At 40.7% G+C, this 27,180-nt stretch overlaps 1 protein-coding gene across 3 annotated transcripts in view; it reads right to left on the bottom strand.

The window, feature by feature from the left end:
• Positions 1-27,180, bottom strand: part of tbkbp1 (TBK1 binding protein 1) — a 62,084-nt gene that overhangs the window by 18,650 nt on the left and 16,254 nt on the right. The window contains exons 1-5 of one of the 3 annotated variants that reach the window (XM_079658121.1): positions 17,676-17,940; positions 14,396-14,440; positions 13,743-13,994; positions 4,231-4,356; positions 1,235-1,339 (exon numbers count right to left, since the gene is read on the bottom strand). In XM_079658121.1, coding sequence (XP_079514247.1) covers positions 1,235-1,339; positions 4,231-4,356; positions 13,743-13,985 — 474 coding nt within the window. In that variant the 5' untranslated portion in view covers positions 13,986-13,994; positions 14,396-14,440; positions 17,676-17,940. Of the gene's footprint in view, positions 1-1,234; positions 1,340-4,230; positions 4,357-13,742; positions 13,995-14,395; positions 15,396-17,675; positions 17,941-27,180 lie in introns of those variants that run through there. The other 2 variants (XM_079658122.1, XM_079658120.1) reach the window with 2 other exon arrangements.

The raw sequence follows: 27,180 nt of genomic DNA, 5'->3' as shown, positions 1-27,180 counted from the left end.
AGCAGGCATGGACAGTATATATAGCTAGCATTGAATGCTAGCATTTTGCTTTGTATGTCGGGGGAGGGAGATTAATGTGATTGGTTGTTGCTCGCGTTGCTCGCGTTGACTCCCCAAGCTTCAGACACGCCCACCGCCAAGCGCCAACGCACGCTGCTGTGTGGACGCTCCGTTACCCGTCGGTCTGTACACAACTCTGACGGGGGAGGGGGGGTGACGCTCGTGAACTGTTAGCGCCGGTGTTATGCATGCCCACTGCACCTCGCGGGAGCGCGCCACAGCTTAAAGCACTCACAGACATTTCCATGATTTGTACGGCAAAGTTAGGTTTGGAAACGATATCATATCCTTTTTGGCGGGCATCATAACACCGGAGCCTTGCTGCGGGGAAGCTTTGTCGCTCTTCTGAGTTTGTTATAATCTGTCAAAATGACAGATATAATGAGATAGCTAAGTCAATATATTGAGATAGCTAAGTCAATATATTGACTTACAGGATTTCTTTTTCTTTTTTCCTGTGGCACAAACAGGCTTCCATAGTTTTCAAATAGCCAGTTTACAATATAATTTAATGAAAAGCATTACTGTAAGCTAACTGCTAACCTTTGCTAATCTTTTGTCTCTGAACATAGGATAGACGGCTCAGAGGGTTAATGCGATGATCGACCAATAAGAGGGTCAGTGGTCTTGGACAAGATGCCTAACCCCAAAATTGCTCTGTAGTGGTACTGTAGTAGTATGTAAGTCGTTTAGGATAAAAGTGTCAGCTAAATGCTAATAACATTTTTAACTTAAATCTTTCATTTGGTTACTATAATGTAAGAGTGGCAGAGATTTTAAGAAGTTTTTCATAAAAACGTGGCTTTAAACTGGATAAAAAGTTAATTTGTGATGCCATTACAAATGACAGAATGACCAGGACTGTTACCATGTCTAAAAATAAGATTTCTATGGGTTTGAAAATTCTTGGAAACATTTAGTACAATTTTAGAACCCAACTCAACTACATATTTAACATAGGTCTATTCGTATTTAGACATTTCAATGCATGAACGTTAGATTTTAAACCTTTTTAAGTGTAAGCATCACATATTCTCAGTTCATAATGACAGCTTTACATTTTATATTCAGCGGAATATAGCTGTGATAATTTATTAATGAGCCATATGGCTTCAGCTACAGTAAAGCTACTTAAACATGAGTGCACGGTGCAGTGGACTGAGTGATGTCTGACCATCTTGTCGAGATCCCTCTGGAGGTTGCTCTTCTCCATGTGAATCTTCTCGTAGGCCTGGATCACATCCTCCAGCTGCTCCTCTCTCTCCTTCCTCTTCTGGAGCTGAAGACACAAACACAGAAAGAAAAGCTGAGACTGAAGAACAAAAGGCTTGACATACATTTGCTACTTTCTTCTTTGTCTGCTTTCCCACCAAATGGGGAGAGAGGGAAAAAGAAACACATCAAAAAACCTCCTTCTTGTGCGAGGCGTCAAATATGTCTCTTAAGAAATTGTTATGTAACCAAGCAAATTTGGGACACTGAAATCCTGACACCTCCCCATCTCGCAAAACGGATAAATCATAATTTCCGCTATCATCTTAACCCTTGAAAAAATGGATGTCTTGGTGATCTGTCACACTGTGACATAATAAGGGGGTGGATGTCACGGGATGCCATAATCACATACTCTTTGATAGATCGGAGAGCAGGGACATGCAACAAATGGAGGGAAATACAGATATTGGGATGCAGGCGAGGACGTGTGCTTTTTTGATGAAGAATATGGTCACTTAGACAACACGGAGAATGAGAGTGGGAGCAGAAGCAAGGGAGTGAGATAAACAGAGAGCCAGCGAGGACAAAGAGGTATATGCCACTGCTGTGAGGTCTATATTCACTGTGGCTATGGTAACATATGCTTATGGAAACCTGACACTGAGGTGTAGGGTGGCTTGTCAAACGCATCGTGACTGAGAATACTCCAGAGCTACTGTAAGGAGATTTCAGAAATGCAAATGTGGGGACGGTTGCTAAAACTGCCAACGGTTCTTATTTTTCATTATTTTTGCCACTATGTTTATCAGTAATAAGAGTTATGCTAAGGTTGTTCATAAGCTCTTAGAATGAGTAAAATCAGCAAGATTCCATCCAAATGTAGCAAAAATATGGACTGAATTTCCTGAAAATCTGCAAAACCAGATGAGAATGAATCCGTGTTTTTCATCCACACTCTTCTATTCTCGTTACTGGATGTCGTGCCTCCTCCTCTACTCTCTCCAGAAGGCTTTCAGAGGAGCTGGATGTGTTCTTTGCGGAGTAGTTTTCAGCACTGTGACGTACGAAAGAGGCGTGACGATGGGCAGATGATGCAGCTGTGCCACCTTCATATTTAATGGAAGTTACTCTAATCGACGGCTCCAGTGCATGGATGTCTCATTTTGTTCGATGCCTTTTGCCTCGACTCTCTACTCGTGTCCCTCCCGTGCCTACTCCAATCGCATCTTAGGTTGGAAGGACTAAGACATGAGAAAGGAGGAAATGACGTACAAAAAGAGAGTTGACACTAAATGGTTTGAAGGCTGGGCCTATTACCTCTCATGGTTTCCTCTCTCTGCACAATGTGTACAGTTTCTTGCTTAAATAATACCTACCATACTGTCTCCTACTACTACTACTACTACTACTACTACTACTACTACTACTACTACTGTACTATTAGCCCTAATACCACTACTAGATGTGCTGTTATGTGTACACTCAAATTAAAGTGGCCCTATTATGCTAATTGTTAGGTTCATTTTTGTATTTTGTGCCTCTACTGTGACATGTTTTCCTGCTTTTAATGTTCAAAAAGGTCTTTAATTTTTCTCATATACTGCCTGTGATGCAGCACCTCTTTTCACCCTCTGTCTGAAACCAGAGCCCAGTCTGCTCTGATTGGTTAGCAGGCCGGTCAATTGCTAAGAGATGACCCGCCCGTTAGCCTATCACATACAATGTGTTGGAGCGTTAGCCAATAGAATTATCAGGGTTACATAGTGATGTCATTATGTTACGGAAGTAAACAAAGGAATCCATTGGAAGCATTTTAATGCAGGGAGGAGTGTGTGGGAGAAAAACTCCCTCTGGAGGGCCTCAATTAAAAGTAGATTTTGACACAGAAACACGCTGCAGTGGTCTCAATATCAAGAGGGAAAGAAGAACTTACTAACATCAGTTGATTTTGAGCTTTAAGTCTAAATACTCCCAAAAATTCAATGTACACACTGCATGATTTCAGTTCATCTGTTTTGCCCGCATTTTATCAGAAAGACATCAATACGTTATTTTGCCTTCTGCTTTGTCACCTTAAATTCCTGTAAAGCTGTCAGACCGTGTGACATTGTGAATTGCTTCTGCTGCTTCTATAAACCATATACTTCCTCTTTCTCATTTTGTACCTCTTTTTTGTTGTTTAACCGCTACCGTTTTTACCACTGCCTTCCTGTGTGGATAGTTTCTCATATCTATTTCTCAGCGCTCTAGTTCACACAGTCATAGAAAGTTGCAAGCGAGGGGAATGGGCAGTCCAAACACATTATAGTCGCTGCCTCTCTCTCCTCTCACTTTAGCATACTTTTGGAAGGGAGTTGCACTCAAGGGAGTTACCCATATAGTAGAAAAGTATTAAAACTGATACTTAGTTATTTCCAAATACCTTCTTGTTTTCTATTTTAATTAACTGAATAAACTAATAAACATCAGAAGCTGTCATCCCACATAAACTTTACTTTCTTCTTTTTTAAGACGTACACATTCAACCAAAAAATCCTAGCCAGGTTTGTTCCCAATTAAAGCACATCTCAAAAATAGAACACAAGCATGAAAATCCCATGTCACAGCGCTCCTTGAAAACACCCCATCTCAGTAATTTCTTGCTTGGGCGGCAGCTTTAGTGCTTAATTAGTTCTGGAAATCTTTCAGCGTATGTCCAACAGGCTTGGCCTACATTTTTCTTTTAATTAAATTAATTTGCATGCAGGGAGGAATTTCTGCGGAGGAAAACCTTTGGTGTGATAAACCTTTTATTTTCCCACAATTTATTATAATGAAATGTACGGATTTTCCTCTGCATGTCCCATCTTGGCTTTGCATTCTCTCCCCTCTCCTCTTGATCCACCCTTCCCTCTGTCCTGTGTCCCCCGCCCTCCCTCTCTCTGTCTCCCCTCTTGTCCTCATCTCTCCTCTCACCTCGTGTGTCAGGATGTTGACTCTCTGCTGCAGGTTTCCATTTTCGGAGTGCAGCAGCGCCGTCTCTTTGCTCTCAAAGGAGCAGTAGGAGTTGGTATCCTCCCCAAACTCATTGATCATAGGGAACTGCAGAAAAAATAATCAAATTAAATTATAGTAACATAGAATTAGACATGTAATAATACGAATTAGTGTAAAGAAAAAAATACAACAAAACAGTGAAATAAACATTTTGCTTATTCATGCGTTTGTTTCTTTGTGTGCTTACACCTGCTGTGCTGTTTTCTGCATTTTCTGCTGATTTCACGTTGGGATAATTAAAGATTCATCTTGTATCAACTGCAACTTTATTTCGTCCCAGATATCACTCAGGAGAACAGGGTGTTGAAAATCATGTTTTTTTCCCACATGAACTACATTTTATTTTCCACCTCTCCTTAACTTATCTGTGAATGTTACATAGCAAGATGCTTCTATTGTACTTTAAGTAAATAATGTCATCCCAGATATTAAAATCTGGGCTGGGTGTGTTCTCAGCTGCTTTTAGGGTAAACCCTAACCCTATCCATCCATCATCAGTAATTTTGTTTGTCCATCTTTTCATAATTATTCACTGAACTCTATACTTATTTTCAGAAGTTACATCCATTGGCCATAGAGTGGTTACGACAATGTTAATTTAGTGTTTGTGTTCCAATCACAGACACTACGTATCAAACCAACTGGTACCAATAACATTTGGAAAGCAAAAGGTTAAGACTGGCCTTATTTTATATTGCGTTATGCAAACAAATGTAATGATAAGGCCGGAACCAACATACTTCATACTTCCTGTCTGCAGACCATTTGTTTCTACTGAAGAGGGTTAGGTTAGGGTTAGGTTTGGGGTTCAGAGTTGATAATCGTTTGCACTGGCATATTGATCTGTGGATGGGTGTTGCAAATGTGCGGTTTGTCTGGTGTTAATGGCCACTGATAAAAAGGTAACAAGACCCCATGGCGATCCTGACCGGACCAGTGGACGGCGAAGGCGGCTCTGCAGTGGGCTGTCAATCAAATGTCGCGTCTTCTGTCCTCTTCCTCTGTCCAATGGTCCAACGGTCATTGGACTATAGTCCCGAGGTAATAAGGTTAATAGATGTGTGGGATTGGAAAATATTTACCAACGGTGTGGTGAGACAACTTTCCCCAATGTTGTAGAGGTGCTGTTTTCAGTGGGGTGTTTATGGTGCGTTTTGTCTCTGAGATATTGTGTTTATGGCAGATGGTGCAGATGTTTAGATTTAGGTTAGGGTTAGGCCTCAAATATAGTTTTATTTTACAAGAAGATTTATTAACTTCAGCTGGTCGCTATAGATTTTAGCAAACGTTACTCAAACAGGAAAGAATACTTCATTTGTTGGGGACTATTTTCAGCGGTGGATTAATACATTTGGTGCTCTAGTGAGTGACTATTGAGTCAAAACTAATTACACTGTCTATGTTAATCGTAAAGAAAGAACATGTCACCCAATGCAACAGTGTGGTTCTTTAGTGTGTATGTAATAGTACAATATTTGAGGCGTTGATAGACACCATAGTTACTGTAGTGGAATCACTTCACTGTTAGTTCTGTTCCTTTAATGTTTTTTTTTACAATAAAAAACACAAGGAATATCGCCAATGTAATCCTTTTAAGAAAAAAATACACTTATATTTTATAGCCTTATTCACAGGAGTAAACATATTTACTGTTGTATATGGTAATGCGGAGAGATATGATGCAAACATTACATGTGGACATACATTTTGCAGAAGTAATTGCATTATATGCTGCAACAATTATGCAGCTATGTCTGCTTATGTAATCATAACTGCATTTTATACCACATTTACTGTTACTTGTGAAGTAGGCAATTTGTCCCAGTTATAGTGTTTAACCGTTGTCTGCTAGCAGGCTGCGATAGAAACACACAAGACGAGTTATATAACTACACGTGGTTCCACCTAAATGAACTAATTTACATTTAGAGTGCTTACCGTAAGCAGGGAGGGTTTTTTATTTTCTGTGTGAAGTTATTGCCGCTGGTGCAATGTCTATTTGAGGAGCAAACAACTCTTTTCCATTTAGCAGAACACCTCTCTCTGCTCAGTTTAACAGTAAATGTTTGAAACAAGGGCAAACCCCCCCAGGGGTCCCGAGAATCCTCATACTGCCGAGCATCGGGAGCGCTAACAACCTCACTTCAACCGATGTTCAGAGAACAGGAAGCACTTCCATCTGCATCATTACAGCAGATACATGGGTATCTTGTATTTAGAGAAAGCCTGCAACAACACCTCTTCTATAAAAAAAGGCTTGAAATAATAGAAAAGAATACAGAATTTTGCAATTGGGCAAAAGGTCTTTCAAAGTAGGGATTTCAGCAGTCAATGTTGTGATTCTTTTTCAATTGATCGAAATCCAAAATAATAAATAAATGTCACATGTTGTATTTACTGAGCACAGGTGTGAGTACTCCAAACAGCCAACATCCGCACCTGCTCTCCCCAAAATCAACACCTGTCTCTCCGGGAATGGGCCGCGAACAAAGTGCTGCTTGCGACTAAATTCAACAGCGATGTGGCAGCCTGCAGCCATCAGTAACAGCTGCTCACTAAAAGGATGCAGCATTTCCGAACATACACATATGCCTGGAGAGGAAAAGACAAAGTCAAACTGCATTTCCATCAGTTTCTCTACTGAAAAACAACTCAAACATAAAATACCTTTTATGAACTCCACAAAAACTTCAGAAATAATCATCAATCTTTCATGCAAGTCTCCTAAAATCAAAGTTTGCAACGACGGTCGACTCTTACATCACAGAGGATTTTGAGTTTCCTCCCAACAGTATCTCGCGTAGAACATAATAGAGCAACAGCTTGCGCTTTTTTTGGAATTCTTCCTCAGCATTTTGATTCCTGCAGCCTCTTTGATAACTTTTGTCCTTTGAAGCATTTCCTTTATCTTCAAGAAACAACTCTCCATCATTGACGGCAAGGCTTATTAAAAGACCTCAAGCACCTGAAGCAAAACAGAAGCAACATAACACTATATTATTTTAGAACAGCACACTCATGATAATAAGAATATCCAGGATTTTTTAAAATCTTTAATCCTTCTTTATTCCTAATTAAGGCAATTTATTTCTCCCTTGCTTTTACCTTATTATCGCCCTTTTGCACTGCATTTCTGCCTACTTACCTCCAGTTCCTCTTATATTTTCCACTTTGCCTCACTTTCTGTCCTCCCACGCTATTCCCTTATGCCACCCCTATATCTGTGGTTATTGGCCCAGCTACTGCTAGGATCTGGTTTACTGCATCACCTGCTCTTCCATCCAACCGAAAAAAGTGGTCTGATTTCCACCACCAACCAACCAAGCAGGCCTGGCCATGGAGAAATCTTTACGGAGTCACTGATTCTTTTGGGCAAGAAGCTCAGCTGATACTGTTATTTTATATTATATCCGGACACAATTTTGAACATTGAAAAAGACTTGTTTGGCTCATTATTTCTGCCAGGCTTAACCCTTGGGGGAGATCATGTGGTTATCTGTGTGTGTATATTTGTCTGTCCATGCTAATCTTGCATACTACTAGACACCATCAGCATAATCTTTTTAAAACTCATTTTTGACAGTTGGCTCAATTGCCTCTCGTGGTGGCAGTTATTCACATTTTTTGATACATTATTGACTGTTTTTTTACTGTCATAGACTGCTGACTCCTCACTTCTCTAAAGCGACCGGAGTGCTTCAGTAGCAAAATCACAGTATATATTTCCCAGCTGACTCCTATTGATGTCACCAATAATGTTAACACAATCAATCAAAACCAATATTGGCAGTTTCAGTGGGTTTAAACCCGAGATAAAATCAATCAAGAAGAAACAAAGCTAGGCATAGGTCATATCATGAGTTCAGTATCAGCTGGACTGCATGGCCTAATCTTCACCTGATACAAAATCCAGATTTTTTTTATTTATCTGAATAAGGAAACAGGGTGTACACTGCACAGTTTGGCCATGTTTCTTATTAAAAAGATCCACCAACAACATTCACCATAGGGCAAAGGGGATAAGACACAGCGCACATTTTGAACAGCCTTGAAGTAAATATATGAAAAATAACGGATGTTCAGGATTAATGATTCAGAATGATTCATAGCTTCAACACTTGATAACAAACAATGTTTTAAGTTGTTGCAAATGCCACACATTTCCTAGCCCCAACTTTTTCTAATGCAAATATCAGCTGCTTTTCTTTGTAATTTGTAAGGATAATTGAAATATCTTTTCTTACATTACAATATTCTTTAATTACATTTTATTGAAAAAAGTAGAAGCCTTAATGGTCCCATGTCATGCTTTTCCGGTTATTACCCGTTCCCTTGTGTGTTATTAAGGTTTTTATGAATGAGGTCACAAACCCTCAAAGTACACCCTGTAGCGAGTAAAACTCTAACACAGAAAATACCTGTCTATGCTGCCCCAGAACGCCTCGTTGGACATTTCTCTTTTTCTTCCTGGGTACAGTGACATGCTCATACCCAAATGGACCCATCGGTCCAAATGGAACAATTCGTGGAGCCGTTAAGTCCGTTCCTCACACACACACTCTCAATCTTTTCTCAGCTGCAGCTCCGTCGATTTCTCCTCCCTGAGACGGCGGAACGCGGCGAGGCTGTGTGTCGGTGCGTGAGCACAGGGCCGTCCCTGGCCAACTTGGGGCCCCAAGCGACATTATGAGAGGAGGCCCCCCCACCAGGAGTGACATTTTTTTTGAGGGAAACAAAGTACTTTGCAAATATAATTCCTGTTTATTATTATTATAATCAACACAGTTAATTTTTTATACAGTGAGGTAAATGGTAAATGTGCATGTATGTCGTTCAGTATGCGTTTACAGGTGAATATGTCTGCATCTCCTGCCAAATACTAGCCTCAAAAAGATTAAAATATAATTAATGCAAATAAACTACTTCTACTTATAATAATAATAATAATCATAATCAATTCAATAATATAAATACTATATTATTATAATATAGTTGTAATATAGTCAAGACAAAATATGCTTATTACATGCTCAAAAACTGATATTTCTTAAATCTGTATTCAAATGTAGTTTCCTCTGTCAGCAATGTATCAACAACTACATACACATTTATATCAGTATTTCTCTGTGTTGTGGTTGACATGATGATGACTGTTAGGAGTTAAGGGGAGAGGCTGAGCATCACCATGACATTTGCAAATTGACATAAAAATTCCTAAAAGGGGAAAAAATGCTCAATGTTTTTTAGGCTGTAAACTTTAACGTAAGCCAACTAGACAGACAGTTTATCACTCTTCCTCCTATACATTAGCAGATAAAAGGCATAACATACTTGAATGAATGGTAAATAAAGAATGCTGGAAATAACTGCATCTCCATTAGCCTACTGTATAGGCTCTGCAGAGACTGCCTTCTTCATGTCGTGAATTGGAACTGATGGCAATTGGCAAAAGTTTGACCTTTGACTTATACAATAACCCACCTTCGAGTGATGCTCTTGTTTCTTCATGTTTTGTTTTTTTTCCCTCTTGCTTGCGCCGGACTGAAACTGTGTTTTCGCCGACTTCTCTTCACCTGCGCTAGTGGCCGTGTCAAAGCCGTGATTGGTCAGATGTCGATTCATTGCAACGTTGTCGGGTTACAGACGTGCTCTCCTTGTCACATCTCACTCTCAGACCCCATTTACACGGGAACTTTTGCGTTTACGCACCGTATGCTTTTTCAAAAAAGTCTTCCGTTCACACGCATTCGGCTCGAGACCCCTGGAAACGCTGTAGTTCATATGCCGGGCCTGTAATTGACGCTGCTGCCGCCAGAAATACACCAAAAGCAGTGAAGAAGACCCCGGAGCGGAGGACGGCGTGTGCTTCTGCTTTAAATCTCTCCGGTAGTCCACCAGCAGATGAAAAACACTCACCTCTCCGCCTCTTCCAAGGGACGAGGGAACCACGTTTCCGTTAGGGGGGCGGCACGGAGAACAGCGCTGAGAACTGCGCACAAGCCAAGCTCATAAACCGAGGCCCCCTGCGCAATTTGAGGCCCCATGCAGCCTGCATGATCGGCCTGTAGGGAGGGACGGCCCTGTGTGAGCACACACACAAACTCCCATCCTGGCTGCGGGGGGGGGGGGGGTGTGTGTGTGTGTGTGTGTGTGTGTGTGTGTGTGTGTGTGTGTGTGTGTGTGTGTGTGTGTGTGTGTGTGTGTGTGTGTGTGTGTGTGTGTGTGTGTGTGTGTGTGTGTGTGTGTGTGTGTGTGTGTGTGTGTGTGTGTGTGTGTGTGTGTGTGTGTGTGTGTGTGTGTGTGTGTGTGTGTGTGTGTGTGTGTGTGTGTGTGGGCTGGTTTCAGGCTGGGTTTCGCTGTGTCTCGCTGTCTCGCAGACGGCCACTGGGCTCACAGGGAGGGGGGGGCAGGAGCTCCAACAAGCCGTTTAGGACAGAACGGTGAATACACATACTATACAGAGATGCTGTATGAGAAACAAATGTGATTTAGGAAAATTGCACAATATAAATCTATTTTAGTAGACCTCAACAATGGAATTATGATCAGTAGAAATGGCCATGACATGGGACCTTAATATTGACCATGGAAGATATGTAGACACAGGTTTTACCATTGATATTGCTTCTCTACCTTATATTCGTTTACTACATAAGGTGTATATATATGTATGGAAGCCCATTTCCGCCACTTGAACAAAATAAAATCCCCATGTAAAGTCATAATTATGAGATAAAAAAGTCGATATTATGAGATAAAAAGTCATAATAATGAGATAAAAAGTCATAATTATGAGAAAAAGTCATAATAATGAGATGAAGTCCTAATTATGAGATAAGAAAGTCGAAATAATGAGATAAAAAGTAATAATAATGAGATAAAAAATCATAATTATGAGATAGAAAGTCATAATAATGAGATAGAAAGTCATAATAATGAGATAAAAAGTCATAATAATGAGATAAAAAGTCATAATAATGAGATAAAAAGTCATAATTATTAGATAAAAAGTCATAATTATGAGATAAGAAAGTTGAAATAATGAGATAAAGTCATAATAATGAGATAAAAAGTCATAATTATGAGATAAGAAAGTCGAAATAATGAGATAAAAAGTCATAATTATGAGATAGAAAGTCATAATAATGAGATAAAAAGTCATAATAATGAGATAAAAAGTCATAATAATGAGATAAAAAGTCATAATTATGAGAAAAGAAAGTCAAAATAATGAGATAAAAAGTCATAATTATGAGAAAAGAAAGTCAAAATAATGAGATAAAAAGTCATAATAATGAGATAAAAAGTCATAATAATGAGATAAAAAGTCGAAATAATGAGATAAAAAGTCATAATTATGAGATAAGAAAGTCGAAATAATGAGATAAAAAGTCATTATGAGATAAGAAAGTAGAAATAATGAGATAAAAAGTCATAATTATGAGATAAAAAGTCGAAATAATGAGATAAAAAGTCATAATTATGAGAAAAGAAAGTCAAAATAATGAGATAAAAAGTCATAATTATGAGATAAGAAGTGCAGTGGCGCTGTCTTCAAAGGTCCCTTCATCACCTTGCTGCTCTCCACCATGCAAACGGCATCTATTCCTAAATAAGGTGTAACTACTCTGGTCTTGAAAGAACATTACGCATCGAACTGATGTCCACAATCACGTTTATTCTCTTCTTTGCACAATCATGAAACACCGTGAAAACGTGTTTGCCTAGCAGACCAGCAGTAGAATTACGTTATCACATCGTTGACACTTTTAACGCACACAAACACAATATAAACATCCGGGGCAAGAGATCACATGACTTCCGGAAAGACAACTCTTATCATTTTTACAAAATAAAACAAAGTTCAAGCATACATTAAACACTCTTCAAAAAGGACAAAACAATAATAAGGGACCTTTGAGCGTCAGCTACATAAGGTAACTATTACAGGTGACTTTTGTAAATGTTAGATGTTACATATAGCCTATATTGCAGCTAAACAACAATGCAGTTCATAGCTTTGACATTACCTGTTTTGAACAATAATATTGCCTATAGTTTTGTGGTAATGTTCACAAGTTAGAGTTAGGCTAGCAACTCACAGCAGCAGTATGCCTACACTATTGTCATTAGTGGCGTGAACGTTACCACAAAACTATGGGCATATATATTATAGTTCATAACAGGTAATGTCAAAGCTATGAACTGCATTGTTGTAGTTTAGCTGCAATATAGGCTATATGTAACATCTAACATTTACAAAAGTCACCTGTAATAGTTACCTTATTTAGGACTAGATGCCGTTTGCATGGTGGAGAGCAGCAAGGTGATGAAGGGACCTTTGAAGACAGCGCCACTGCAGCGCATGCGCACTTCTTGTCTCATAATTATGACTTTTTATCTCATTATTTCGACTTTGTATCTCATAATTATGACTTTTTATCTCATTATTATGACTTTTTATTTCATAATTTCGACTATTTTATCTCATAATTATGACTTTTTATCTCATAATTTCGACTTTTTATCTCATGATTATGACTTTTCATCGGGATTTTATTTTTTTCAAGTGGCGGAAATGGGTTTCCATATTATATGTTTTACTTCTTGTAACGCATAAACATTTACTATCTTCTTGCCTACATTCACTTCATAAAATGTGGGATTTATATATAGTATTACTTTTTATTGCTTGTAATTGTTGTGCTATTTCATATTAATAACTTTAACTTGAACTGCTCAACATTGGATGGAGCCCATACAGCAGCATTACCAGAACATGTGACGTTTGTTGACAATCTGCCGGCTCTGCTTGCATAATCTGCACACCGAGATCCAATTCGATGCAGGCAATAGCCAGGGAACAGCATACATGTAAAAGCCTCTGACCTCTCTTCATTATCCCGATACTGTATGCATATACAGATTGCATGTTGATACCAGGTGTAAAAGGGATTATTAGTTACCTTGAAGGGCTGTGTTAACTCGACTATTAGCTGCTGTGGGATATAAGTGCAGTTTCAAAAAGGGCTTGAGTGTGCGAAACCCTGCTTTTATAGCCCCTCAGTTTGCTCCCACTGCACTTTACGGTTGTTACTCAATATATATGTTTTACTCAAGCATTAGGTAAACCTTCAGTAGCCCTCTGCCTTGATTTAGTGGAATGATTTTTCCTGTTTATACCCCCGCTGGTCCCGGATCAAAGCCCAGCAAAGCCACCTCTGCTTTGATCTTTGTGTACAATCTCATCGCCTTAATGCTCAGGCTGGATAGCTCACTTTTTTCTAAAAACGAATAAATCAAAAGACAAACTGGCCTTATCCTTGTCGGTACTGGAGACCTTTAGTCTGATACCCACAAGGACAATAAATTCAATACCATTGGTTTTGACAAATCTCCCCATATTTGACTTTAGAAGTAAAACTCTTCACCTTGATCTCATAGATTTTGAGCTTCCTCTTGATGCTGGTGTTCTCACGCTCCAGGCACACCAGCCTGGTCTTGATGTCCTGATAGGCGGCGATAAGGGCGAAGTGGGAGGCGGAGTAGACATCGTCGGGGGGGAGGGGGGAGGAGTGCCACACCACACTGCCGCAGCCGTCCTCCTTCAGGCCTCCTGCGTCGCCGCCTCCTCCCAGCAGCCCCATCTCCCCTCCGCCAAACAGAGACTGCATCACCTCAACCTGAGGACAGAGACATTTTCTCATTAATTATTAAAACACCAGATTATTTCCATTCAATTGAATGTTCCTGCCAAAAAATGAATAACACCTCGTAGTAATCCTGGCAGGGGTCAACTATCAGTGGCAGTGCCGGAGCGCTAAAAACATCAAAGAGACCACCATTCGCAATAAACAAAAAGGATTAAAGCCGCAGTAGACTGAGAGCGGTCGGATTTCTGGCACACACAATTTTAAATATTTAAAAGCAAAGTGGGCACAGAGCAAGACAGGAGGCAGAGTGAGGGACAGTGTGTTATTCAATGTGAAATTGAAAGATGACTCATGGATAATTGTACATACTTCAGAGAGAGTACATACATTCAGTATTATTATATTCACAGTAGTATGTTATGGACATTTACATTAAACAAGAAGCACCTGATTTTTCATCTCCCTGTTCCGTGATTCTAAAGTTTTGGATTAGAAAAAGCAGAAGCAAACTTTCAAGGCGGAGTCAGTGCAATGAAGCAATCAGTCCAAAATGAAGCGAAGACAGGATGTGAAAAATATGTAATTGACTAAATTAACCTGAGGCTTTATTACTGTTACATATGTTGTAGCTGGCTAAGTCTGCACAGTTGCATTGTTGCAAAACCACAAAGGTCTAGCACTGTGTGTCCAAGTCTTTTTAAACCCCTGCATACACATATTTCATAGCACTTAGTTTTCAGAGTACACTTTTTTATATCCCAAAGGCTGGGTGGGTCTCAGTGTTTCTTTGAGTCTATTTACAGCAGGGATGGGCAACTTTGATGGTGGTGGGGGCCATATAATCGATGTACTGGCCACCAGGGGGCCGCAGATTCACTTGGAACACACACACACAAATTCCATGTGTTGTATGGACCGCCATTTGCCCATCCCTGATTTACAGTAAAGCTTTCCGTCACATCCTTCTGAAAAACGCTATTCCTATTTTTGTGTGCCCCCCAAATAACTTGAGTTTCAAGAAAGGCCGAGAACGTCCAACAATCCAAAAATGTCAAGCCGGGCAGCCAACAAGGACCTGAAGCTTGCTATAAAATAAGGCTTTTCAAAACGTCTTAAAATATTTTGGTGTTTGCTTTCTTTTGGTTTTTGGATACACTGATTCTGGTTTGGCCCCGCTCACTCAGCATTCAAATTTGCACCAATAATTAGTTTGGAGAATTTTTGGAGCATTACCAAACCTTGATGCTGTAGTTCAGTTTGGAAGTAGATATGTGTGAGCTGCATATCAATAGTAAATGTTTTTCCTACAGTGGATGGCCCGCCCCCAGTTAGGAAGTTTGGAATCATCTTAAAGAAAGGCCCAACAAAGAAATCTGTCAGTTTAATTGATGCTATGCTATAACATTTTCTTGCTTTGAGACCACCATTTACGATGGCAAACTGAGGCCGTCACCTACAAAATCCATTCAGACATTTCAGAACAAGAGGGTTGATTGTGTACTTCTGCCTGAATTGGTTTTGTTTATTTTTGGTATTGTGTGACTTTTAGTTTGGTTTCTGGTTGCCAGGACACACTGCTGTTGACTTTCCATCTAAGTGGAGGACATACGCATTACCAGAGTCAGCTTTTACTTTCATTTCAGCAAATATAACATTATTACATCACTTATCTCTTTCTGTTATTGACTTCATAGCTTTAGTTGCACTGTACTCATGGCACACAGGGGTCAGAAATGTGGATAGCATTTTAACATGACACAATCAAATTTCCCATAAACTGGGAGCCTATCCAGGTTTTTCAAACCAGAATAAATTACAAGTGAAAACACAAACAATATACTCCTTAACCAGGATGCTTCTGCACATTGATTTTTCTTTTCTCCAGCTAATTCAATACCATTTATTTTACTTTTTATCTCTCTTTTGCAATAACTGCATTTATTTTTAAGCTAGAGCTGCCCTGCAGGTGAGTAACCGGTGGGGTAGCTGATATGTTAATCAGACTCTGATTCATATGTCTGGTTCATGCTTGTGTTCCATTTCGTTAAAAAAACAAGAGCAGTGACAGCCTACGCTCCTTGACTGGCATGATGAATGAGCCGGCTTACTTAGCTGACCAAGCTTCATCAAAGCAAAACGACCTTGGCCTGCCTGCCCGGTCCTAAAGAATCTGGCTAATGCTGTCAACAGTGATAAATGGCACCTGTAATGTCACCGCCATCTTAATATGCAGCCACAAAGGAGACATTTGCACTAAAGTCATACTCATAGTAGCTATTGAAGCGAGAAACTGTTTGATTTACGGGTACTGACGGAGTTACACAACAGCTAGTTGATTTGATGTACACTGGAATGGATGCCTTCCTGACTCCCAGCATTGCCTTGTGAGTCAGCCATTGCCTACTGAGCTATTTTCATCAGCTCCCCTCCTCCACGGTTGCTATTTTCCTTGTGTTTTAAGAGAGAGGGGGATAAAACCTCAGCCAATCTTCGGATCTTTTCCTAGCTGGTCTAAAACAGGATAATCCAAAAGCACTCCCACATGCAAACAAACAAACATGGTGCACATGCTGCCAGAAAAAACAGAGGAAGGGTTGCACAAAGAGAAAATGCATGTGGATTGAAAGGTCGGTTGGATCAAAGAGATGGTACACACATAGAGGGACGTATTCAGTCACCTGCCTGTAGACTGGAGTCTGCACTGGGAGGACATTAAGGTGCTGTGATGTGTGCTGAGCTGACATCATGCTGCACTCAGGTTTATGATTTCACTGTAATATCATATCTGTACTCACCGGGCCTCATACGGCACCGTTCTCTCATATTTTCCTGATATTTTCTCTTATTCTCAGTTCAAAAGAGTCAACTCTAGATGCACCAAATGTTCTTAATAAACAAGACCTGTTCTTTCCCTGCTGTGCTGAGTTGTTATTATTATGATTGATAGTTATTAAAGGTGTAAGAATTACTCAAAGACAAGAGCTAAAATAAGAATTTGTGAATTCCAGAAATGTATGGTTATTAACCAAATAGTTTGTAATCTTGTAAAGCTTCCTGCATGAGGCCTTTAACAGCAAAATGTGCCAAAACATGTCTATTAAAAAACTATGCTTTTATCATGCTGTTTATGGTGACCATATTTTAATACAAATGCTACAGAAACAGAACACACCATCCGCCTACATTCGTGCTCAAGGACACAATTATCCGTTGACGAAAAATCGGAGTGGATGTGATGATTAAATTGTGCATGGAGTACCTATACAGTCTGCATCCCTACATGGCTAATAAAATATGTATTTCCATAAAAAAAGACCAGCTGTAGTCCACACTGTCCACTGATGGATGGCCAAATGTGGCCTTGGACTGGATACAATTAAAGACACGGGAACATCCATTTTCTCGTTGCGCCTCTCATTGGCAGCACAGAAATGAGGCATTTATCACACACTCACACAGCTCCGACTAAGCTCCCCTTCTCCAATCCTGCTCTCTGCTCCTCTACCCAAAATATCCCTCATCCAGCTTCATCCACCCCCTCCTCCTCCTCCTTCCCAATCACACACCATCCACTCTATCTCCTGGACCTAGGGGCTCATTTCCTGAGGCTCTCCTGGCCCCTCCGGACTGTAAGAAGTGAAAACGCACTCTTTTGCTCTCAACCAGCTACGTGCTTCATTACAGCGATTACTACAAGAAGTCATACATTACCCGAGGCCAACATGGCATACGTTGTCCCTCAGAGATTACCTCTGCCATCCTCCACCTCTGTCTCTCCTCCCTTTTTCCTTTGCTCTCCAGAGATGAAAGCACAGCTCTGTCGTTTACAGCGCTGAAAGGGTCGAGCCCTGCTGCCGTCATCAGTGGAGAGGCTACAGCCGTGAACTGAGTGGGTGACTTTGAGAAGCATGTAATGATTACCTACATGTGGGGGCAATATCACATGATCTCCTGTTTAAATACGTCATTTAATTTTTTTTTTAAAAGTCACAGCAACAGTATGACGAGGTTTAACCTGCTGACATCTTCCTCCAACGTCTCTAACGAATGCTGCCATGTTTACGTCAAGCCCACAGCAACACAAGGTTGATAAAGAAAGCTTTGAAGTGTGCTTATTTTTCCACTTTCATAAGACTCAACAAAATAATGATGTAAACAAAGGATTCCAATCAAGGCGCTTCAGGCAGGGGATTCGGGGGGGAACTTTGTGAATTTAGCCTTTGCAGACCATTTACATGCACACAAACCTATATAACACTACAGGAAAGGGAAATATAGAGCCTCTTTAAAGGTGACCGATCATGCAAAATGCACTTTTGTACGTCTTTTATACATGAATATGTGTTCCAGGGAACTCACCAAGTGTCACAACCCTCTCTATTTTCCTCCATACCCAAACCTCTTAAAAAGGGGCTGCAACGGATCTGATACAGACTGATCCAGATTTGAACACTTCTATGACGTCACAGAAGTGGCGCTACGGCTATTGGGCCAACTCCACCAATCAGGAGGAGACAGCCACGGACATTGCCGTTCGAAAGCGCTGGAGACGCTGTAGTACATATGCCAGGCCTGTAGATGGTGCTGTTCTCACAGAATCAGCCCATGCAAAGACAGTGTTAAATTGAGCGAAATGAGGAATGGCTAAAATGCATGATCTGTTTGGTATTTTGAAAAATAAAAGTATGAATATGCCTTATATAGGTATGGTCCTACACTATATTATTCAAATATAGCATGATAGGTCCACTTTAAGAAAAAATGCCCAGTATATAATCATTAGCTACTTGTTTCTTCTTCACAGAGCCTCTGTTTAACTTTTTACAAGGTTGTGTCTATGTGTTCCTCTGTCCTGGGGCATGAATATATGAGGGCAGTAGAAATAATGCCAGCTGGGTCAGGGTTGGGTCCTGAGTCCCTGCAGCGTGTGATTATAATGTTGGATCTTTCCCACTCTTTCTTCCCCCAGCTGTATTTCAAAGGGTTCCTCTCTCTCTTTTCATGCCTTTCTGTATTCCCTCCTTTATTTTCTCCCTCCTCTTCTATAACGGTCCAGCTCTTCACAATGCCACCCTGTGATCTTGCAGGGTGGACGTTTGGCACCTCTGACTCCAGAGGCCTTTCTGCCCCGCGCTCATTCGCCCTTGCTTCGCTCTGATGCACCCGTTTCCTGCTATAGTCTCCTTTTACCGAGCTGGACAGTACAACGCACACTGAGAGCCTATTAACATGCCGGCAGGTAGCGTTTGGTTTGGTGTGTGTTTTGATGCAGACATGCACATCAATATGTATGAAAGTGAGTCAATGTGTCTTTAGTGTGTGAGTACAAGGACATGGTAACAGCAGTGCTAGCAGGACGTGTGTGTGTGTGTGTGTGTGTGTGTGTGTGTGTGTGTGTGTGTGTGTGTGTGTGTGTGTGTGTGTGTGTGTGTGTGTGTGTGTGTGTGTGTGTGTGTGTGTGTGTGTGTGTGTGTGTGTGTGTGTGTGTGTGTGTGTGTGTGTGTGTGTGTGTGTGTTTCTCAGAGAGAGACAGGTGGGTATTGATGCACTGATCTAATGTACTGGATCTGTATCGACCCTATACTCCGACCTTATTAAATGGATCAGTTAATGGCCAGACTTGGATAACGGATAACGTTTCTCATTATAAAACAGATAACAACTAATAACAATTGTGTGTTATGAACCTTGAGATACATTCTAATTAAAATACGCCCGTTATAGTTTAAATGTATGTACTGTAGCTACCCATCTAACCCTAACCCTAACCCAGGCAAGGATGTATACAGAATATACTCTGTCGGGTAACAAAGTAGTTATTAAATCCTTGGATGATCCCATCTCCCAAGTAGGAAGTTGTTCTTCCAACTTTGTTGTGTTCCTGAACCTTGAGTCTAAATGTGGCCGCAAAGAAGCTCAAAGATTTTAAACAAAATGTTTATAGTTGTTTTTAGAGTTGTTCCGGCTTTAGAAGGTCATTTCACCTAGACTGGAGATTATCTTCCCACAATCTCTTACTGCTAACGAAAATGAATCAGTCTGTGTATTTGCTGCATTTAATGTTAAGTTAACTAAATTATTTTGTTAGATTTGGTCTCCAATAACCATACATGGGTATAGCAGAGACTGTCCGTGTTTGGGTGATGGACAGTTGGCTGTCCATGGGAGACCATTTGACCCATTGTGGGTCAAATGCTGATAAAAGCACAGTTCTACTCAAAGTACAAGAAGGGAAGAAGGTGTCTTATAAAACAATGCAGTGGATGTATACAGAAAATAAAGTATTTATTGATAGTGTTATACAGTCTTTTTTTCAAGTCTACAGTAGGTTTATTTTGTTGAAATAGGACAATGTGATATAGAAATGATTCTACAAAGTAAAGGTTCATTAAAAGAAGAGGATTTGAGCACATCTGTTGGCAAATCCTTTCTGGTAACCATCTTAATAGCTCTCACTCCAAGCTGATGTGAGAAAACCCGACCATCTGGTACTCCAGACTGGTTCAGAATAATGCCAAGAGGTATTAACAAATACTATTTGATTCAGGTATCTTGCAAAAGCCTCATCTTCCAGCATGTGTCAAGTATACAGAGTAACCACCGGTTCTTGAATTAGCACAGAGCACCATATTAGCTTTGTGCAATTATTCACTACGTTACTATTTAATACTGCCACTCTCAAATGTAAATACGGTGCAGTCACTGTAAGTGTTTCCAGCTCAAACACGCAAAGGTGTGCAGATGTCTGAGGTTTGTAGATGGAGCATCAACTAAATTGGTGGCATAAAATCTTGATTTCCAGAATTTAGTGTTTATTGAATCGTTTCATCTCATCAATCAATCATACCCATCCCTAGTTCTCCTAACGCTTGATATGGCCTAGATGTTCTTCTTCCTTGCCTTTGCTGGATCTTTCCAACATTTCTTGGCGCAGTGTCAATCACTGCATTGACAGGCACTGATTTGTATCTTTGAATGAATAATTCTTCCACATGATTCATGCCCCTGATTCATGCGCACTGCCTCTTCAGATGACTGGCACTTTTGGGGAATTCCTGTTAAAGTGCTCTCTCTATTCTCTAAGGTTTATTCATGGCACCAATAGCAAATGAAATTCAAACCGGGGCCCTGGCAACATAAACTATACTAACCACATTAAAATAAAATGTTATATGACTACTCTAATGTTTGATTACAGAATAAAGAACATCTAATCAATCCACAACAATCCTATGTGTTCCTCCTCTTGTGACGTAGACACTGAGTAACAGCTCTGTTTGTTCTGCTCTGTTTAATAAAGTTGTTATTGCTGTGAGGCACTCCGACTTGGTTGCCTAGAAGACACTTTGTACTCTTAATAAAACAAATGTATATTGTACACACACACAGCTCAACCCAGCAGCCACGCCGCGTGCCACTTCTGTCCATATACACAACACAGACTCACACAAAACACTGCACTGCAAAGGCTGTCAGTAGGCAGGCGTGTGTGTGTGCGTCAGTGGCGTAGCCAGGAATTATTGTGTGGGTGGGCCTGGAGAAATGTAGGTGGGCCAGGGGGAGACTTATTAAGTGTGGGGTCTGAGCTGAAACTTCATTAATGATTTTAATGATTTTTTAATGCACTAATTGAACATAAGCATAAACTAGCAGTGAAAACAAAAACATAGGCACGGCGGCCTCAGAATGTGTGTTATACTGACATTCACATGACTAGGGATGGGTATCGTTAAGGTTTTAACGGTAGGCCTACTACTACTTTTATCGATACCGCTTATCGATCCGGTGCTTTAACGGTACTTTTATCGGTTTTTTTGGAGAAAAAAAGAAGGTAAACTAACTAAACAAATTGTGAACAAAACTATCATTGCTTTTTATTTAAATTAAATACATAATATTTCACATCAAAAGAAACAACAATCATATACATCGTATTAAATAATCGCATAGAACTGTAAACAGAATAGCTGAAACTTTAACAAAATAAATAACTCAGTTACCTCTAATCATCAACCCATGTTTGTATAATTGAGTTAACTCCGTGTGTCGCTGCTAGCATTCATAACACCTGACATGGAAACGTTACACGTGGATGGGGGGGCTACAGCGCTACCAGAAAGACAGTCGAACCCGATGCATTTCTCCGTCTGAATGTGGTGCACTTTTGATAAATGTTTAGACAAATTGCTCGTGTTACCGGCGCCCTTACATGCTAAACTCTTATTGCACTTTTGGTAACGAGACGGGAGCGCGTTCTCTCTGCCATCTCCTCCGTGTGTGTGTGTGTGTGTGTGTGTGTGTGTGTGTGTGTGTGTGTGTGTGTGTGTGTGTGTGTGTGTGTGTGTGTGTGTGTGTGTGTGTGTGTGTGTGTGTGTGTGTGTTTGTGTGTGTGTGTGTGTTGCATGTAGCAGCTGCGTGTGTGTAAACTGCCCCGCCCCCTCACAAGCAGGCGGGGATTGGATAGATCTAAAATACTAAAAATAATCATAGACGCATTTTGCTGTCTTTTTGCATATTAGAAACGGAGTTGGCAACACTAAAACTGCAATATAATGTTTGTGTAGTAATAATACATATGACAGATATGTTTTACATGTCTCCAGTACAGACCGATAACGTCGGAGCTTAATGGTACCACGGTCTTTAATAATTCAGACCTGGGGCCCGTTTAATACCGGGGCTCGGTACCCATCCCGCATGACTGGCTCGGCGGCCACAGGTTGTTTATCCTTGACAGTCGCACAGTGGGCACACACTGAGAGAGTCTTTTCATATTCAGCAAATGTGTACGCTTCACTGCAGACCTCAAGAAGAAAAAATACTTTAATTCACTCACGGCAAAACTTACTTTACTTACTAATTTACTCACGTTAAAAACATGTTTATTTCTGCTGTAAAGTTGGGCATTTTAACATGGGGGTCTATGGGAATTGCTCCTTTCTGCATCCATCCCCTGTTGGCCACTAAAGGACCTGCAGTTTGTTGCACTTCCTTCTGGGCTTCCCAGCTCTGCGCTATATAACGCGCTGATTGGCTGTGGGTGGGCCAGAAGTGCATGTGGGTGGGCCCAGGCCCACCCGAGCCCACCCACATCTACGCAACTGGTGTGCGTGTGAGTAAGGCAGCTGACGTTCAGGAGATTGATGGCAGGGGCAGGATAGAGACAATGAGCTGTGTTGCTGTTTTTCTCTCTCTCCCCTCTCTGTTTTCTGTCGGCTCTATTGCTCTTTTCTCTCTCCCTCCCTAGCTCCCCTCATCTTTGTTCCCCTCACTGAGCTGAATCAAACCATCAAACCCAGAATTGCCCCCACCAACCCTTCTTCCCCCATATCTCCCTGGCATTCATCCATCTTTGTATTCAGCCGCAAAGTTCATCACGAGGGGTCGAGGGGGGGGGGGAAACTCTATCTTGACTTTGAATGAGAACTTTCCCCAAAAAATACATGAATCTCCTCATTATACAACCCATCCAATACTCGGATTCCCTCCCTCTGAAACCTGAGTGAAAGTCGAGCTAAGCTGCAGCCATGGAGCTAAGAGCAGAGAGAAAAAGACAAGATAAGAAGCCCACCCTCCTTCTACCAACTTCGATTAGCCCCCCTAGCCAGGCAGTCACGAACACATGTGGCGTACATGCATTATGCACATATACTAGACCAGGCCTATTCAATTGGCGGCCCGCGGGACAGATGCGGCCCAGAACCAACTCCCGAGTGGCCCAGCCTCCCCTAGCTAAATTCCTACACTAGCACAGACCATGAACACAACACTCCGCGTTGCATTGAAACCACCAAACAACAACGCAGCTCGTTTTTTTGAAAGTGCATCTAGTGGTGCTAGTAACGGTGGTCCTATGATAGCAACCCTAAAAGATGTCTCTCTCAACTCTGAAGCGTAAACAGAGACAAAACGGTCATTGATCTTGTGGAGCAGACCCAAGTCAAGCTGGACCTTTTCGCAACCGACTTGAGCCCGGTTGGATGCTGCATTTTCCGACGCTCCCCAAACACATCACATCTCCGGCACAAATCACGGATGTGATGACAGATTTCATTGCGAGGTTGAAAGATAACTTTTGCCGGTCGATTGGATGGACTTGCTCTGCCCACAGAGGTGATGGGCTTTGCCAGAGACCCCTTCACTGTTGAAATAGAGGGGGACGTATCAACCAGAGCAAAGGAAGTGGTCCCCTGCATCGACAAGGGGAAATATACACTGGAATTTATTGACATGCAGCGCACTAACGGGCCAGCGAAGTTTTGTCAAAAAACAGCAGTTCCCTAACGTTCAGAAAGTAGCGATCTGTGTGCTCAGTATGTTTGGATCAACATACACATGTGAATCAAGCTTTTCACACATTAACTCAATCAAAAGTAGCACTCGTTGCTCCCTGAATGACAGCACTCTTCACCAATGTCTTAGGATTGACATCCTATGAGCCAAAAATCACTGCTCTTGTTCAAAACAAAAAATGTCCCTTCTCCCATTGAGAAAGTCAGCGATGATAAATCACAAATGAGGTGATAGTAAGCACCTAGTTTACTATAGTAGACGTGTAGTGTAATATTCATTCATATAGTTACCCGTATCCCTTGTTATGGGTTTGTGCACTGAAGGGTTTGACAGTTCTTTCTGTATTCATTTAAATGCACTTTGTAATGTGTCTGGGTCAAATGTGACCAAAACGTATGATTTTTTTTTGTTATTACTTGAAAAGTGAAAAAATAGTATTGCTACAGTACTACCTCTTTGTGTTGCATTGGAGCTCTTTAGCTGTTTCTTTTGTATGTGAGGACATTTATTAAGACTGCTATTATTGTATTCAGTAAATGCACTTTGTGATGTGCCTGGTTAAAAAAAAAAAAACCTGAATATTTGACTTCTAAAGCAAACAAATGTAATGCTACAACTGTGCACTTTTTTTTCAGATTCTGTTCAATTAATGCTAATTTGTTGTGTTTTTATGCACTTTTTGACCTACCTTTGTTAAAAAAATTGCATGTTTTTCATCGCAGTAATATGTGTTGGTTTAAAATGTGTCACTACCCGCTTTTTACAGGCCGCTGAATGTCTGGCCCAGCTGAATTTTGTAGTTATAAAATCTGGCCCAACTGAATGTGTAATTGAATAGCCCTATACGTGTTGACAGGGTCAGTGAGTTGCATGACTCACAATCACTAGTGCGTTACCCAGTGAAATAAAGTTCCTTCTCACAGTGGGTAAGGCAGCTGGATAAAGTGAAAGATGGCCTCTTAGAAAAGATATAATACAGAATTTGGTGAAACAAAAAAAGAGCTACAGTATGGATACAATTAGCTGCACGCTCAGTCCAGCAACAAACGGGAGACAAAGGCCCAATTCCAATCCGACCCCTTAACCCTCTCCCTACCCTTTTTTCCTTTATTTGTGAGTTCTCATGGAGGGTCGGCTATATTAAGAGCTCTTTCAAACCATTTAGCGGTGACAAGAAGTGGGTTATGAAGCCCTGCATCAGCGAGTCAGCATTGATCCTGACCTCACCAGCTGCCCTTACTGACAATATACATCACAGTTTGTGACGGTAATGTAACACGCTGTGCACTCATTTTTTAAGCTATCTCATAATTTCGGGAAATCATCAGCAAACTCTGTCATCTTTACATTGTCAGAGTGTGAAGAACAGTCATGGTGGTATAAAAGAGTAGAGGTGTGAGGACTCATCCCTGAGGTGCCCCTGTGCTGATGGTCTGAGAGATTCACACTGCATTTGCTGGTAATTAACACACTAATGATAACAACACAAATTCAAAAATGGTTTAATGCATTAGAGAAAAGTAATTAATTTACTTTAAAGTAGCTAACATTAGCAACCTTAGGCTAGTGTCCACTCCAGACCAAGACTGTAGCAGAATTCCTGTTTAGAGCAAGTGTTAGTTTTTATTACTTATGAATTCAACTTTTTATTTGAAAGAAGTACATCATGTTGTAGCTTTTTAATCATCATTTATAAGCCAAAGGTGACAAACAGCTCGCTTCTAAACTGTTAATATTTTCCGGCAATCACTACACAATTAATAAATTCAATAAATATGATCCAAAACAGTCATAAAGATAAAAAGCTGCAGCCATTATTTAGCACTGAAGCTTTCGGATATATTATGTAATACTTTGCTGAGTGCAAAGGGAGGGTCCGACCCTCTGCGGGATGAGATGAGTCTCATGGTTTATTTATCAATGGTTGTAATAATTATTCTCAGCGTACTGGCAGGGGTTTTGAGGTTTGTGATGCTGCAGCTGAGTTTCTTGAACCGGTTGCGAGGGAAGATCAGTTGGTGAGGAGGAAGACTTTGTAATGCAAAACGGTACAGCACGCTATGACTTCAAAGCCTCAACGCAGAAGAGGTGACAGTCAGATCCCATCACACACACACACACACACACACACACACACACACACACACACACACACACACACACACACACACACACACACACACACACACACACACACACACACACACACACACACACACCTCTGCGAGCCTCCGCTTCATGGTAAATTCATACATTAATGTTGGTCGGAGACCTTGACAGCTGGAGCAGCTCGAATCACTCCAGCGCCAGTGGCCCTGACTCGTATTGGCTCTCAGTCTTGTCTTGTTCCCCCGGCATCTAAAGGCTTGTGTGCTTCACAGAACATCACATCCTCCTCCAATGTGTCTGTTCTGCTGTCATGCACTGACTAGAGGACGACTGATAGTCAGACACACAAGGTTTGGCACATGAACATAGCTTAAATGACTGAAATCAAAATGATAGAATTCCAAATATGCATGCAATTAAAAATAATGCATATAGAGCGTGAAGAAACACTTTTTTAAAACGCATTCTAATTTTTAATTCTTTGGATTTAAATGTTATCCCAGCAGAGTGGACAAAAGAAAAGCATACGTAACAAACATGCCCACACTGATGCATCATAAAATCAAAGCATAACATGGTTTCACGCAGACAAGGGCTTATGCAAGAAAGCCAGAGCCTATCATTGTATAAAATACATCTTTGTTCCATATCAAAATTATATAAAAAATCCAATAATATGAATTTAAATGATCAAAACTGTAAAAGGATCCGCAGAAAAAGGTGGATTCCACTTCTGGCCCCCTTTATTATTTGTATTATATTACATAAAGATCTATAGGAAACTGCTATTACCGTAAGTGTTTAATTAGCTCCC

This window comes from Notothenia rossii (assembly GCF_949606895.1).
Source record: "Notothenia rossii genome assembly, chromosome: 11".
Classification (NCBI taxonomy): domain Eukaryota; kingdom Metazoa; phylum Chordata; class Actinopteri; order Perciformes; family Nototheniidae; genus Notothenia; species Notothenia rossii.
This window is presented reverse-complemented; position numbering and strand designations above follow the sequence as displayed.